This window comes from Ammospiza caudacuta, chromosome 11 (assembly GCF_027887145.1).
Source record: "Ammospiza caudacuta isolate bAmmCau1 chromosome 11, bAmmCau1.pri, whole genome shotgun sequence".
Taxonomy (NCBI): domain Eukaryota; kingdom Metazoa; phylum Chordata; class Aves; order Passeriformes; family Passerellidae; genus Ammospiza; species Ammospiza caudacuta.
The window spans coordinates 12,754,401-12,771,519 of NC_080603.1; the positions used below are offsets into that span (position 1 = coordinate 12,754,401).

The 17,119-nt window shown below is 45.6% G+C and overlaps 1 protein-coding gene across 1 annotated transcript in view; it reads right to left on the minus strand.

The window, feature by feature from the left end:
* The window catches only part of PID1 (phosphotyrosine interaction domain containing 1), an 84,890-nt gene extending 68,406 nt beyond the window's left edge, over positions 1 to 16,484 (minus strand). The window contains exon 1 of the mRNA XM_058812306.1: positions 16,453 to 16,484. Coding sequence (XP_058668289.1) covers positions 16,453 to 16,482 — 30 coding nt within the window. The 5' untranslated portion in view covers positions 16,483 to 16,484. The remainder of the gene's footprint in view (positions 1 to 16,452) is intronic.
* Between the last annotated feature and the right edge of the window lie 635 nt (positions 16,485 to 17,119).

Genomic DNA, 17,119 nt, shown 5'->3' on the forward strand with positions numbered 1-17,119 from the left:
ACTGAGCACTCAGCAAGGCCTCAGTCCCTTACTCACAGTGCACAGGCCTGTGGGTGCCAGGGGCTGCTCAGAGTATGTAAAAATACGCATATGGCAAAGTTTTGCAGAAATTAGACCTTTGTTATTGTAAATACATGCAGATTTTCATAGCAATTACATTGCAGTATTTTTAGGGGCATGACTCCTCTTTTTATTACTTCCATTGGCACGACTTTTCCATTTCAGCTTTAGTTCCAGTTCTGTGATAATTTCATGGCAGTACACTCACGTGTGAGTATAGCAGCATGAATGGCTCACCATTTTTAGGTGCGACTACTGAGGATTGTTCTGCAATTCAGAAGAGCAGGTTTACAGGATCTATTTATGGGTCTCACTCTGTACCCAGCCTTTGAAAACATTTCAGACTTATTTTTGATAGAGAACACAGCTACTGAAAAAACACAGGGGTTGTCTAATGTGGCTTTTGGTATCACAGAGCTCACCATCCCTAAAGTTCTTGCTTTCACCCCAATCACCTAAAGTTAGTAGGGAAACCATCACAGGTGAAGGAGTTCAAGGGGTGAATAAATTTAGGAATCTTCTCATTTGCCTCCAAGTTTTCTGAGCACCTCAATCACAGCTTTAGATGTTGTCTGGAACAGTAACAGATAAAACCGAACTCTTAAAAAAGCAACAATTTAAGACAGAAAATCACATGTAATCACACATCTATAGTAAATGAGGCACTACAGAAATGCCAGACTATGGAGGAGGTCAGACTAAACTGATACATGATTTGAAAGAAGGCAAACAGCTCTGCCGGGAATCAGCAAGGAAACCAGACAAGTTAATCGCTCATTTGCAGTATGATACAACACCCAAATGACACAAACCTCAGCGTCAAGTCACCCAAGGAAACCACCATGCTACAGAGCAGCCCAGGAAGCCCCTGCTTAGGAAACACACACACGACCTTGCTGAGCAGCACTGGGAAACACCAGGACTGGAAACAACTAAGGGGTACTGGAAAACTCAGAAGGTACTCACAATCTGAAATAATTTCACCCTCCTGAGTTACAGGTAGATCAGAGAGCTTGCAGGGCAGCTTGCTAAGAGGGAGCGATGCCAGTGAGGCGCCACCTGCAGAGTGCCCAAACCCCTGTGCTGGCCCATGGAGAACTGCAACAGGCAAAGCCAGGACCCAACAGCAGAAAAACCTGAATTAACAGGGAGGCTGAGCAGAAATCCTGAGGACATAAGTGCTTGCCTACCTCAATTGCCCATTTTCTGGAAATATCAGTATCTCCGAACCCACCTTTTCTTTGCAGACCAGTAACAGCATAAAAAACCTTAAGCTCTGCAAACAAATAGCTGCACAGCACCTGGTACTGCTGACATCTCTTCACTAACCTGGTTTAGAAGCTGAAATAAACACTACACTTTTGTTTCTAAAGGCAAAAGCTGGTCATCAAAACCCATCTGTCACTGGCTGTGCTCCGAAACATCTCATGCTAAACCCCAGCTTGCAATTGCCCAAAGCACACTCCACTCACAGAGCTCCAATAGGAGCACTGACCAACCACTTGTCTCCTTCAATACACTAGTGCTGTATTTTGCCCACTGATTTAGTTCTTGGAAAAGAAAAGGGAAAAAAAAAGGCATGAGCCCCTGGCCCCTGATCCAGCAGTAAACTTTTCAATATTTTAAGTGATCTCAAACAGGAGCGAAGCCAAGCCTGAATCCTCAGATTATCCTTTGCAAAACCCCAGCATCAGCGTTAGCAAATGAAAAGATCAAGTCAGTTTTCTCAGACAGACTGTAATTTCTGTACCTGTATTTATTAACAGTAGGTACATAAAACTGAGGAAAAGAAGTGCTAGAAAAACACACAGTGATGTTAACCACAATGGCAAACTGAATGTACTGATCCTTTCCTCCAGCCAGGAAACATTTTCAAGCTGTTTCTTTCAAGCTAGTCACTGGGTAGGAAATGCTTTTTAGACAGAAAAATATTTTCTTTTCCAGAAGACACCATAAAACCCAGGCACAGAGCACAGTATATGTTTTGATGGGAATTAATTACTTGTTTACTGTGGTAGTTCATTACACAGCTAATCCCCACACATTGTCTAAACAACTTATTTCCTATGGTGAGTGAGGAAAGGCCAACATAAACAAAACAGTCTGATTTTTTTCTAAAGAACATGCAGATCACTGGCAACACATCTGCAGGGTGTAAAAAGCTGAAGAGCAACATTAGAGGATGTTCTTTGAGCACCTTCTAGTTTTTTTCTAAGTGAAGGTATTTTGGAATGAAATGTTACCAAATATAATGGAATTGTCATGTTCCACTATACAAAAATATTGTTCTAAACCAAGAGCTATTAATTCTTCAGAGCTGTGGGCTGTAGTTTATCATTAGCATCTAGAAGTGAAGGATGGTTATAACATTCAATTCCCTTTCTCCCCAGTGACTAAATGATGTACTAGCTAAATCATTTATGAATGTCAAAGGGTGACAGTTTTCAATTAAGGTAATGAGATTCTAGAGGTTCTGGCCATCTGAACCCTGTTTGTGGATTCTCTTGCTAATTAAAAAAAAAAAAAATCCAAAACAACAAAACACAAAAGGAAGCAGTCTGACAAACTGATTTTACTTAAACTGGGTGCTAACAATTTAGCATTAATCCTACCACATATCTGCTAGCTACATACCAAGAATAAATATTTATACTAGTCACCACATGCTGTTAGGCATTAACACAGGGTTAAGAAGATGTTAATTGAACCATATATGTTGGGAACTGAAATAATTTTGCTCTCCTTGTACTCTTCAGCTCCTCAGGCAAGGATCCAGCCTTTGTCCATACAGCATCTCAGCAAATGGACACACAGCATCCAAAGTCTGGATGCTCTAGGAGAAGAGGGCAAAACAGTCAAGGAAGAAAATCAAGAAACTGCCCACTGACACAGCAGGAGTGGGCAGCCTCCCCAGCAGCCAAAGTGCCCTGCTGATCCTGGATCGTGTCCAAATGAGGACACATCCCTCCAGTAGCAAACACTGCCTGGGTGTGGAGATATATATTCCAGATGTTTGTAAATATGACCCCTATAAGTGAGCATCCTACCCATTAGACCCTTTACTGTTAACTTCCATGGAGTATCTATAATATAAGCGCTGGTAGCAACAACCATTATTCTTTTTAGCCATCTCACACCCACTGTTCCAAGTAATTCTTTATATTGACCCACTACTTTCCAGGAAGAAAAAAAAAAAACAAACAAAAAAATCAAAAGAAATCCTAAAGAACAACTACACAGTGAAAGTGAAGATAAGCTTCTCAGGGTAAAACTTCAAACTCCCACAGAAGTTCAATAAAGTCAGAAAAGCAACACCACATTAGACTTGTTGGTTCAGACGTTACTAAGCACTGGCCAGACTCCATGCTTTCCCTTTTTATTTTACTTACAATTAGCTGGCAAGAGATGATTAGCTAGAAAAACCACATTTCCTTTTGACCTCCAGGTGTACAAAGCAGAACAGCAGTAAGTATTTCCTAAAGCAAACCCAGGATCTTTAGGCAGTGTGCAGTAAGGCTTCAAGCAACCACAGCAGCAAGTCACCACACAGTGTTTATGGCACAAACTCTCACTACAGAGCCCTCAGCTCCTGGTCTCTGAGTGTCATGGCACTGTCAGGTAGGCACCTGCCTCCAGATTCTTTTTCCAAAGCCTTTTTCCAAGGCTGGACCTGTACAAACTACTGCACACATGAGAACTTAAAGAGGACAAGATTACAGCATAGTTCTGTACAACGGTGAGCACTGCCAGCTCAGCTTCCCGTTCTACTGGAGATCTGGACTTTACCATCTCTGTTCCCAGTTCATACCCATACTCAGGAAGAATCAGAAGGGCCAAAGAGTGCAACAACAATGCCAAGTATTGTAAATCACCCAGGCAAAGCAAGGGGAGTTACTCTGGTGCAGGCAGCTCTGCTCAGCAGGGAAATGTCCCCATACAGCACACAGGATCCAGTCACCTTGGCATTGCTAGCACTGAAACCATCTTCTTCCCAGTAGTAAAATTGATTACATTTAGGAGGTGATGATATGCTTGAAAGTCATTCCTCCCCCCCTCCAATAGATGGACAAATTGTGCTGTGTCAGTTCCTGTTACAAAATAGTCCCCAATTCTCCTGGAAAGCTCCCAACAGCTCTGTTCCCTCCCTGGCCAGTCCATCCCACTGGCATTGCAAAGGGAGCCTTTACGTGCTCCTTTAGCCAGAGAGTTCCAACTCAAGGTTTTAATAAAATTCTACCTTAAATAAAACTACTGCTGCCTATGAGACCTACTAACTGGGATACTACAAAGACTAACTTTTCTGGAAACTGTTGCACAGCCAAAAACCACTCTGGACTGAGGGCTCTGCAGCACAGCTGCAATTGTTAGCAGTGACTAACACTGTTATCTACAACTCCTCAAACTTACATTACTTTACAACCAGCATGGGAAGTCAAATATGGTGCTGGCACGGCACTGTAAGGTCATTTTAAAGCAAACACCAAGTTACAGAGCTCAGTGGAGAACAGATTTAAAAACCTCCCAGAAAAGTGTTTAAAAATCAAGAAAAAAAATTAACAACTGACAGATTTTTTGGGAAATGAGGAAGACTATGACTGCACATGTATAGATTTGAGAGTAAGAATATGTTGAAAACAATACTTTCTTTTCCCAGGATGAGGCAGACTGCTCTTTAACTTCAGTTTTGTAACAATAGATACTGGAAAAGAAACATTTGTTTGTTCCTGAGAAACGCTGAAAAAAAAATAAAAAGCAAAGTGGGTATTTTTTACCCTTTGAAGAAACAAATACATGACATTTTCACAAGAAAATGCGAAAAGAAGGAAAGGTCTCAAAAACAAACTGGATCCACAAATAAGCAATACGGGTTTTGGCTGAAACCAGCAAATATTTCCTGAGGCTCTGGAGGTGCGTCAGGCTCCTGGCTGTGCCGGGCAGCAGCTGCAGCACCACGGAGCACCAGGGCTGGTGATGCTCCAAGCCCACTGCCAGGCAGCTGCCATGGCCCTGCTCCCACCCTTCTGTGACACAGTCCCTTTTCCCCCCACAGAGGGGGGCAACTGGGTGACTGTGATGTTATTAACACTTCCCTAAGTGCTCTGTTTCCCCCAGCCCCAATGAGCAGGCGGCGCACTCGCTGTGTGAGAGAGGCTCCTCTGGCAGATACTGAGCAGCCCCTTATCCAAACAGCATCAGGGCCTGCTCCAGGATGAATTCAACAAAAGGTCAACCCTCTTTCCAAAAAGAGAGTACAGAAACATTTAATTCAGCTCTCTTAGACATTAAGTCTTGTCTCATAAAGCTACTCTTAAAAAAAAAAAATCAAGTAACATTTGGGCTTTTAAAGAAACACATGAAGTTTCTTCTCATTCATAATAAAAGAAACATAGTGTAACTCCACTGGCATAAGTATCGGCACTTAGACTTATACCAATGCTCTAAAAATCTGAATTTGGACCAAAACCAAAACCCACATATAGACAGGGGCAAAGTTTATCCCCAAGTGAACAAAATAACATCTCTTGTAGACATTAATGGCTTCTGAAACTCTCTAGCTTGATACAACATCAGTGATTTAAATGCCAAACCACATTCACTCTGTTTATCTTGGGAAGCTCAACATCCATGTAAGAACACCCTCAGACCATAACAGAGGAATGAAAGGTCAGGCTGTAACTTTCAGACCCAGTGCAGAAAACTTAAACAAGGTATGGGCACTTCCCTGGTGAGTGCCACACACTGCAGCTGGCTATTTTTCAAATACCATGTAAGCAGCATGAATAACTCCTGATACAGAGAAATAAAAAACTCAACTTGAAAAAAGCAATATAAATACACTCTGAAAGTAATTTAAACTAACTAGAAGTGAGCTATTTCAGTGCAAGATTTCTGCAGATGTGGCTCCTGAGCCATGCTAGCCTGTTCATGGACCTCTAAAGTCCCTAGCTAATGACCTGCTCCTCCCACACTCAGAAGTTCTACATCAGTGTATAGCACTTAACTTCATTCAAAGCCTCCTCAGATTCTGTCTTTCTGACAAACACATGTAAATATCTTAATCTATACAGATCTCACTGCCCCACACAGCTGGACCATGCTCTGCCCTGCTGGAACACAGTCCCAGGCTCAGAAAACCTCTCAAGCTTGTCCAGTCACAGGGGTGAAAACCCTAAGCTGCAGCTCTGAATGTCTCTTTCCAGTTGAAGATCTGTCCACGACTCATTTCAGCTCACACTTGCAGCTCAGCATCTCTTCAAATGTGACTTTTCCTTAGGGGGGATGAGCTCCACCACTTCTGCAGCCTGAAACTTGTCAGCATTTTAAATGTGAGCAGGATGGGGGAGAATGGCTTCAGGAAAGGAATTATAAGCACTAACTAGAATTTATCACTAGAATAAGTGAGTATTTTTCACTGTCTTGAAGTGCCAGGGCTCTTCACTACCCTTGATTACAAAAGGCAGTCATCTCATTCATTTAGAGATGGCTTTCAGGCTGGCCACAATGCCCAGACAGGCTGCCTTGTGCCTTGGCAGACCCTGCAGCAAGACTGATATTTCTGACAGGGCTATTTCCCACACCAGGTAGCCCCACTTCCAACTGGACATCCCCAAGGAAATTATCTGAGCTCTGTGCATGATGGACATTGAGGAAAACAAAACCCAAAGACTTCAGAGGGGGTTAAATCCCAGGAGCTCTGGGTCCTGTTCCCAAGCCAGAAGCTGCAGGACTGTGAAGGGCAGGCACAAGGAGTCACACATCACCTCAACAGCTACAAGAAAAAAATCTGAGTATTGCAACACCCACCTGTGGGAAAAAGGCAACAGCAGATCCTATCTGCACTCCTGCAACCTTTCAAATTGTTCAACTCCTCCTTCCATAGCAACTCTGTATTTTAGCGGTACAAGATTGAAACGTTGCCCTTTGAAAATGTTACATGTCCCAGCACCAAGCTTCAGGCTCTTTAATGAAAAAGGAGCCTCTAAACACCAGATCAAAGCAAGTCAGTCACAAACAAATGCTTCCTAACATTCCTTATAAACCACAGAAAAGTTACATTGCCATCTCAAATGGCAAGATAAAAGTTAATGGATTCGAAGGCCTATCCTATGCACTGAGATGAGGCTGCATGCCTAAATCTGAGTGATTTAACACTCGTTTATCAAAGTGAACTGTCCAATCTCAGAAAGTAACATCCCTTCTGCAGCCTTCAGCACCAATGCTCCATCAACAAGAATGTCACAGAGAGGGTTCCACCTCCCTCATTATCCCAACAGGAGCATTGCTGATGGCAGCACAGCACAGCCTGAGCACAGCCAGGACCACAAATCCACAGTTCCAGAGCAGCAAGGGTGAACCTGAGCCCAGCTCAAGGCCTGGCCAGTCCCTATGCCTTATCCTTGGCTGGAGGATCTCGGGGCTTTGGGTGTCTCAGAAATCACTGATGGGTTTTTTCTTTGTTACCTACCAGGAAAAGCCAGCACCCAGCACTCCTCAGCAGCACTGCTCATCCCTCCAGCACTCTGCTCTAGCAGGAGGCACCAAAGCTGTCTTTACTATCAGGATTTTCTCAAACACACAGTACCAAGCTCAACAGGGCCTTTCAGCCACACTATCAAGAGGCCGACATAAAATTTTCAAAATATCCTTCCTTCTAATTCTAATCCAAACAACAGAACACAGCTGTGAAAACTGAAGCCTGTACAGATTTGAGCTGTATAGGCTCCTTCTTAAAAGCACTGGGACAGGATTCAAGCTTCTACATTTTCTGATTCAAATTTATAGTCAGGCACAGAAAATTCCCATGGACTAGGGAAAAAAGAAAAATGCTTAAGCTGACAAGTTTCTGAAAGATGAAAAAAATTCACTGCTGTCTTCTGCTGACACACTGTGCAGCGAGCTGGGACAGAGGTCCACACTATTCCCTGACAACCAGGCAGCTCAGGGAGCTGCCAACTGGTGTTTGCTCAAGTTCCAAAAGGTACTTTTCTGGTCAAAAACCAGAAAAAATATAATAAATGCCACATGGAAAAGCTAAAATTTGCAAAAGGTTTGGTTAAATAAATAGCCTCAAATGAGAGGAAAAAGGATTAAAACACTGTTTCAAAGTCTGATATATTTTTTTTCTAGCAATTTTGCTGCTTGTCTTTTCACTCTCCAGCTCAGAGCCAAAGCCAGAATAACCAGCACACCATACTACAATTCCCAGTGCTCCTCTCCCCAGCAGAAGGGAATACTAGAGAACCAAGGACAGAATTCCATAACACAACACTAGAAACCAAGTTCAGCATACTAATTTGGATGGGACAGTTTTGATGAATAATAACAGATATTTAGTTTGCCTGTTTTTCTTAAGCAGAATGACAGGGAAGGAGGGAAGGGTGATTTCTCTCCCCAAGAAACTATTATTTTCAGGTCAGTGTCACCATGATCAGTTCAGAAAGCACAGATTAATCCTGACAGCAGGAAAGCTGGTCCCCAGCTTTTGAGGAAAGCCACAGAGCAGCTGAGAGTCACTCTGGAGAGCTTCTCCCTGTAGCCATTCAGAGAAGGAATGTTGCATCCAACCCTCCCTCCTGTTCCTCAACATCCAGACTCAGGGAGGGAAAGGAGAGATAGAAACTTGCAGGTTCAGATGGTGTTTTTGATGTTGCCACAATCATAATGTCTTGGCCCCTCACAGACCCCAAACTCCTCTAAACCTGCCTTCCAGCCAGCAGAATTACTCAAGAAGCTCCATAGCAGAGACAACTTTTCATTTTAAATGAGACTATACAATCCCTCTGGATCTCCTGTAACAGTCCAATGGATGGCTTTCCTGCCCTTCTCTTGAGGCTCAGGGTTGGTACTGACCCCAGTGAAGTTTGGATCAGATCCCACTGCAAGAGCTTCAAAGCAGTGACTTCACCAGTGGCACCAGACTGAACATCAGCTCTTCTCTCCAGACACTCAGTGAGTGGGTAAGATTTCACAAGAGCACAGCCCACCAGGTAAAACACTGTCTGGAAAAGCCTGGCCTTGAACAAAGCTGAATACAGCCAGCTGAAGACTTGTAAACTTACTCTGGGGTCATCCTGCAAGCTTCACATGAGATGTATGGAACAACCATCTCTCAAACCAGAGGGAGCTTGGCATGGGAAGAAAGAGGTGGCCACAAATCTGAGCATCAGGACACTTAATTACATTTCTATCTGCTCTCAGTGTTCTTGGCAGCTCCCATCAAATATATCTGGAGAAAGGGTTTTCATGTGAGGAGACATTTGAAAATTGTCTGGCATAACACAGACAAAGGCCACAAAGGGTGATGGTGCAAGGACTCTGACAGCCCTGGTGCTGTCCCAAACCCAGCAGCACTGTGGTCACAGCACAGCTCTGTCAGCAAAACTCACCAGCAGCAACTCAGGTTAGAAATGCTCCTGCCCACATTGCCTGGAAGCAAAACCAGCCATTAATCTGTGAAAGGGACATTTATTTAAATGATCCCAATGAAAACACTTATGGAGGCTTTTCAAAGACCAACACTTCTGAAGTCGTCACCAAACTGCCAAGGCGTCAGTGCTACCAGACCAACTTAGTCATTCTGAGGCTATGTGTAATTTTGTAGAAGCAACATCATTAAAAGAAAATTAAATACTGGGAATACACAGCTTTTCTTTTTTCCTTCAGATTCTGTGCAAAGATTTATACTTGCACTCCATATTTTCAGGGTGTCAGCAGGAAAAACAAATCATGAAATGCTACATTAGGTCTTCTCAGGACACTTGTACAATCATCCACATTTAACATTTTTGGTCAAAGAGTTCTGATACACTTATTCAGAAACCGCTCAGAAGACTTAACACTGTTACCTGTAACTCTTCTAGCTATTATATGAAATACAATTAAGTTCAATTCCTATACATGAAAGCACTATGGGGAAAAAAATACTCTAAGTACTAAACATTGTTTAAAGGGACTTTTCAGCTACACATTTACCTGTCTCTGGGTAATCAGACTCTCCTCTTGCCTGCACAGAGATACATCAAAACACAGTAGTGCTCTAAGGGTGAGGACACCTAGCCCAACACCTCAGCACCAACCCAAGGCATGTCTGCAGAGAACACAGCCATGCCTGGAAGGAAACATCTGGGATGCCACTGCTGACTGTCCTGTCCTGTCCTGCTGGATAACACCAGGGACACACAAAATCTGAAGCAGGCACTTAAAATTCTGAAGTAGACTGAATTATTTAGCTTGCCTTTCTTCAAGGAAATCACTGCTTAAATGTTTTGTCTTGGTCATCAAACAGGCTGGCACTTTCATAAACAGAAACCAGTATTACACTATAAGTGAACCCTGAAGATCATTTCCCAGGGGGCTTTCCACAAAGCTCTCATTGATTTTGATTTTCTTTTGGTCATAGAATGCTTCCCAAAATTAACATTTCTCCAGAGACATTCATTTTCTACAAAGAATAAATAATGTAGAAAGAAAGGAACCTGAGTTAAGTGGTGCCAGATGAGCCTCCTGGAATCACAGGGCTTTGTTTTAAAGATTCCTGACTGCTGTAAAGTCATAGCAGCAAACGAGTGCAAAACTCTGATGCCTCGAAAGATATCCTGAAGCCATATAGTGCCAAAACACCGGCCTGTAAGACTTCAGACGTTTGCAGCCACATGACTCAGGCTTAAATTTCAAATACTTACCATTTTTTCCTTCTGACATAATATTTAATGAAACCAGAGTTCAGTAGTAGTATCAGTCCTGCTATACGTGTCTTGCAGGAGTTTCTGCCTAGACAGCTGTTTGTGTGCTTACAGCTAGCTTGTGTTTGGCTTAGAAAGGCTTTCCATATGCTTTAAAAATTGGAAAACTATTGTTTTAACTGACTGTATGCTGTTATTTTTAACACACATATGCATGTGAACACTGAAAAGGATTAGAAGCTCATTTTGAAAGCACCAATAGCACCTAAAACCACATTACAGCTGAACACATGCAAACATATCACCAAACCACAGTGGTGTGATCACCTAGAAACCATCACACGTGTTTAGGTCTACCCAGAGCTCACTTCTCTTTAGTGAAAAATCTTTTCAATGCTCCTGATACATGAAAGGCAATTGATACTAGTGTATACTAGTGTTAGTGGATGCATGTAATATACGCGAAATTAGCAACAGTCTACAATCACAAAATTTAAAAGTAGATTGAAGGTGCAAGGCTACAGATATATTAACAAATTCCTGTAAAAAATGGAATATGTTTATGAGGCCCTGGATAACAGTGCTCAGAGCCCAGCCCAAAGGTGAGCAGCAACCCCAATACTGCTGCTTTCAATTTTTCACTTCCATTAACAGCTACACTGTTGTTTTACTGTTCATAAAGATGTGGAAATACACTACAGCAGCAACTCAAAGACTGTGGTAAAGCAACCTTACACAATCTTAGTTCTCATGGATTTCAGAGGACCTGCACAAGTTATATGATGGCAGAATTAAGCCCTGGGGTTCAGGAAATCCAACTTGCCCCAGTAAAGGACTTGAAACTCCCTACCCTTCATCACCTGCTTCACATCATTTCATCTTGCCCACACACAGCTCTCCTGCACAGTATTGCACAGCACATTAGGAGAGATGTGGAGCTTTATGAAAGAAATAAATTCTAACAATAGACTACAGCCATCCATTATTAAATCCTTGTCCAAAAATGGCCTCAAACTGTGGGTTTCAATCAGAATACTGAACTTCCAGATGAGCAGACAGAGAATCACTGAAGTCCTGCTGTGAACACTTGGCCATCTGCATGCCTGTATGAAGCCAAGCAGTGTCCAGCCCAAAGCTCCATGACACACATGCTGTCTGCTCCCCTCTTCCCTTCCTCACTCATCTGAGCCCTCTATCACCCACAGAAGCAGTGTGAGACTTTCTCCAAAAAGAGGGCTCATGAGCATGGCTCAGTTCAGGGATACTTGGCAACACAGCCCAAGGCTGGGCAGCACCAGCACCGCCGCTCTGGGGGAAAAGCTGTTTGAACATGGTGATCCCTGTTACCCACACGTGTCAAGAGAAGCAGGGAAACTTGCAAGCAGGGCTTATAAACAGCACAGCCTCGGAAACTATGCTCCCACTGGGATTTATTATCTAGAAACAATGTCTGGCATCAAGCTTCCAGGAAAAATTAGGCTACAGAGCAAATAGCAGCCACCTCTCAGGTTGTGAGAACACCTTGCTTGTTTCCAAACACCACTTCAGAGTCCTCACGGGAGCATCACTGAGACCATCAACTCCAAAACCCCAGCTGTGCTGCCAAGGGCTGCTGAACCAGGCACAGAGGAACATTTAGAAATAGTTTTAAAGAAAGATTTCACAATATTTTTGGCATCATTTCAACAAGTGCCACTGCCACAAGCATCAAGCCACAAATCAGTGTTCACTGCTTATAACCATTGATAAGGTTTGCTGCAAACACGGCAAGGCAATCAGATCAGGCAGGTACAGTGAGCTCAGGACTGGAGTCTCTGCATTCCCAGCAGGGGGAATGACCTTTAAATACCTGAAGCAACCTTGGCTGCTGCTCCAGAGAAGACTGGGAGGTACACACATGTTCCATATGCTCGCCTGCACTTTACCGAACACAAGCCACCACAGAAATTAGAAGCGAAAAAGTCTCACAAACAGACGCAGTCCCAGATCATCTCTCTTAAGTGTGAATAATGCTAATCCTGTATTACCTGCAAAATCATCATCTTCTCACCACATCAGAGACTCGCTGATCCCTGTGGTATATTCCTGCAACATCCAAGATGTACGATTTCACATGTAACTGCCTGTCCCACTAACTCTGGAGAAAACAGACGAAACTTCAATGCTGCTATAGGTGAAAAAATCATAAAACATGAAGGGAAAGAAAAAGCAAAAGCGGGCTTTGCTGTATTATATTTTCAAGAAGAAACCTCAATATCTAAATTTTCTAGGTTATTCTTCTAATCCATTTAATTCAATTCTACATATCTTCCAGAAACAGAGAGGCTTCTTCATTAAACGGCAGCATAATAGGAAAAGCTTCCATCAGAGGGAAGTAGAGACAGGCTGACAAAAACAAAATAAAACAAAAAACAAACCCAAATTAAAAAACAATCTTATTCCAGCAAAGCCAGAAACCAAGGCTCTGGGAAGGGGGGCACATTTCAGCAGCAGATGAAGCTTTCAGCAGCAAATGGCTACAACAGCAGGGGGGACAAGTCCAGCTCATGCCCCAGCTCACAGTGTTCTGTAACCCAGCTGCTGATGACACTTCATTCCTATTGCGTATGTGTGAGCTTTGCTGCTGACCTCACTACTGGAATTGTACCATCCAGTCAATGCCAAAAACTTCAGCACAAACTATGAAACTTGACAGGACTGAGCACATTTGGAACAGAAGGAGATTTTGCGTGAATGGCAGCAGACCAGGAATGTGCAGTCTTGTCATCCTTTGAGTGGGACTGGGAAAGGAGGCCCGTGAGCAATTGAGGACCATGGCACAGCTGGTCAGAACATGACAGGAGCCTTCACACTGCGATGGCCACTGCCGTTTCAGTTAAATGCACACAGCTTGCCTTAGCTCTGAGGGCAGGACCGACCCGTACCAACAGGCATCCACTTCCAAAGGCAGTTCATACTTTCCCTTACTGAACCAGGCCAAAAGAAATATTCTGAGAGATGAAAATATTTTCTTTGCCGTTTTACTTAGTACAGAGCTACACCACGGACTAACAACAGCCCTGCACTTCCCCACAGCTGGATATTGACACAAGATACATCTGTGTCAAAACTAAGTCACATACCGTGCACACATTAGAACATCAAGAAAGCTGGGCCAGCTCCACATTTCCTGCACCCATACATCAGCCTGATGTAAAAGATAGGGCTGTATCTGCCATTATACATCCCCTAAATATCCTGCAGTAGTGACTTGCCATAACTGTAATCCTAGAATACATTAATAGAGACCATAAGACGTCACCTACTCTACCCAGTGACCACAAACCACTCTGCTACAACCAAAATCCCACACCCAGAGCCTCACAACACTTGCTTGTCAGCCAGAGAGAGCTAGTGATGCCAAGGACAAGCAGAGGGCCCCCCTTCAACACCCCCACAGCACCAACATTTGTTTCACAGCAGTTACGTGCCGGGAGGGAGGGAGCCTGGGACAAAGAGAGCAACATGGGACACCTGAAACTAAATTAAGATATTGAGGAGGAGGAAGAAGGGGGAAAAGATGCATTTATAGCGTGCACAAGCTCTCCTCAGAGGGCCAGGCAGCACTGCCAGCAGTTCTGGCCAGGCTGATGATTCACAACATGTCAAGAGGAGATCAGACTACTTGAAAGTACCAGGCTTCAAGGGTTTTCTGGGGGGAAAAAAAATTCAGAGGGGTTGAGGTTATTAGATAGTTTATTGCCCATGTAACTCTAGCTTATATATATATGGATTAGGATTAAGCTTTCAGTTGCAGGATCTCATCCTAGTTACACCAGCATCCTTCCCCTCAACTGCATTCATTTTGTCCACAAATCACTACATTGTTATTTAGCCCCTTGTGTGAACACAGAATTATTATGGGCTTCCTATAACTTTTCCAAGGCTTTCTCCCTATTTCAGAAGCTGGCACAAGTCCAAAGCATCCTTTAATTCTGCAATTTTGAGTGCCCCTGATTTCTTTATTTTTTAGAGCATCTACAGTTATTCATGTACTTCCCCAGAAACTCCTGTTGGCAAAAAGCGAATTTACAGGCACTCAGCATTTTGATCAGCTCAGGATGCCTGGAGACTCCAGCCAGAGGCAACCAAAGTAGATTTGCACAAAGTCAGTGGCCACTGCTGAGAACTTTGGTGCTTGTGGCTCCCTTTCAAGAGCAGGGAGGAGCACAGGCTCCCCTTGCTACAGGCTTGGGTTCTGCTGCAACAGGTAAGTGAGGAGCCCAGTGGTAAATCATTTCCCCTCCTCACAGCCCTGGTTCCCCACAGCACAGAGCCATTCCCACCCGTTCCCTAAGGCCAGACCCCTAACAGTGCAGAGGATAAGCTAAACAAGGCTAAACAAGGTTACAAGCTTATTTTGCAAAACACAATCATTTGGTTCTCTTTAGCCTTGCATGCTCTTGTAGGCAGTATCAGATATTTGTCATAACAGCACCTTGTTATTTGAACAATTCCACAAGGGGACACAAAGCCATTCTGTACAATCCAGACCAGCACAGACTACTAACGTAGGCATTCCTTTTCTCCTTCTCTCCCCTCACCTTCTCCTTTGTCACCAGCCACCGGGTGCAGCCTCACCTGAGGTCTGTCCCCTGCATCTCCCCAGGGAACCCCTGCCTCCACAGAACCCAAGATCATTAACTCCTTCATTCAGGGCATCCTGCCACTTGTCTAGCAGAGAGGTTTCTGACTAACACAGGGAAAGAAATAACTAATAATAAGAACACATAGTTTTACCCTGGAATCCATCAACTATGTATGCAGTACCTCATTTCTATCCACTAAAAATCAAGCTTTTCATTGTAGAGAAAAGTACAGCTTTTTCAGACCAGGAATTATTCCTATTACTGGCTGGTGAAGATTAAAGCTCACAGATCTCTCAGCTTGGCTCTACTATCAACTCAAATCAAACTGCTGAATTTTCTGCTTGATGATCTCAAAGTAAATTCCCATTTTGAATTGCAAAAGTAGTAATAACCTTTTCTTGTCATCTGCTGTGCCCATTGATTCTTCTCCGAGATATCCAATTCTCTCTCACTCGACACTTACCCTGGAAAACTACACGAAACTGACGCAGTGGAACTACAAAGTGAGTTTTATTTCATCTCACTCTCTGCCTGTCTCGGATTTCCCCGGACTATGCAACACGCACACAAGCCACACGAACAACGGCAGAGCCGCACCGCACATCGGACCGCCGCCGGAGGGTGCGGCAAGGGGGTACCCCGGTGACCCTGCCACATCCCGATCTCCGGCCGTGGGGGTGCCAAAGGACTCCCACGGGTCCCCGCATCCCCCGCGCACCGCTCCGAGGGACCCTCCCGCTGCCGCGGGTCAGGCAGGGCCGGCCCGGGGTGCCCCTCACCCGAGCGGCGCCGGAGAAGCCCCCGAGCGCCGCGTCCCCCGCCGAGCCCCGCGGGCGGCACCCAACTCCGCCGGGAGCGCCGGAGCCGCCGAGCAGCGACACCCGGGATGCCGCCGGGGCAGCGGCCCCGCACTGCGTGTGCGCGCGTGTCCCGCGTCCCCGCACACCCGCCCTCCGCGCCGGCGGGGGGAGAAGTTGTCGCGAACTCCCGGTACGGGGGTGATGCTCCGCCGGTCCCGCCGCCGCCCCGGAGCCGCGCGGCCCCGCCGCCCCCCGAGGCTCGGAGCCCGGCCGCCCCCCTACCTGCAGCCGCTCCGTGGCCGGCTGCCACATGGTGCCGCGGCCGGGAGGCGCTGCCGAGCGGGGCCGCGCGCGGCTCTCTGCGGGCGCGCGCCCCGCCCCGCCCCGCCCCGTCCCGCCCACGCGTGGGGGCCACGCGCGGACCCGCCCGGCAGCGCTGGTCCTCGGGCATGGCATCTCTCCTACCTGGGCACGGCATCCATCCCCCGGGCACGGCATCCATCCCCCGGGCACGGCATCTCTCCTACCTGGGCACGGCATCCATCCCCCGGGCACGGCATCCATCCCCCGGGCACGGCATCTCTCCTACCTGGGCACGGCATCCATCCTCCGGGCATGGCATCCATCCCTGGGCACGGCATCCATCCTACCTGGGCACGGCATCCATCCCCTGGGCACGGCATCCATCCCCCGGGCACGGCATCTGTCCTACCTGGGCACGGCATCCATCCCTCGGGTACAGCATCTGTCTCACCTGGGCACGGCTTTCATTCTCCGGGCACGGCATCCATCCTCCGGGCAGGGCATCTGTCCTATCTGGACACGACATTCATTCCCCGGGCATGGCATCCATCCTTCCTGGGCACAGCATCCGTCCCACCTGGGCAAGGCACCACCCGGGCACAGCATCTCCGGGCACAGCATCGATCCCACCTGGGCACGGCTTCCA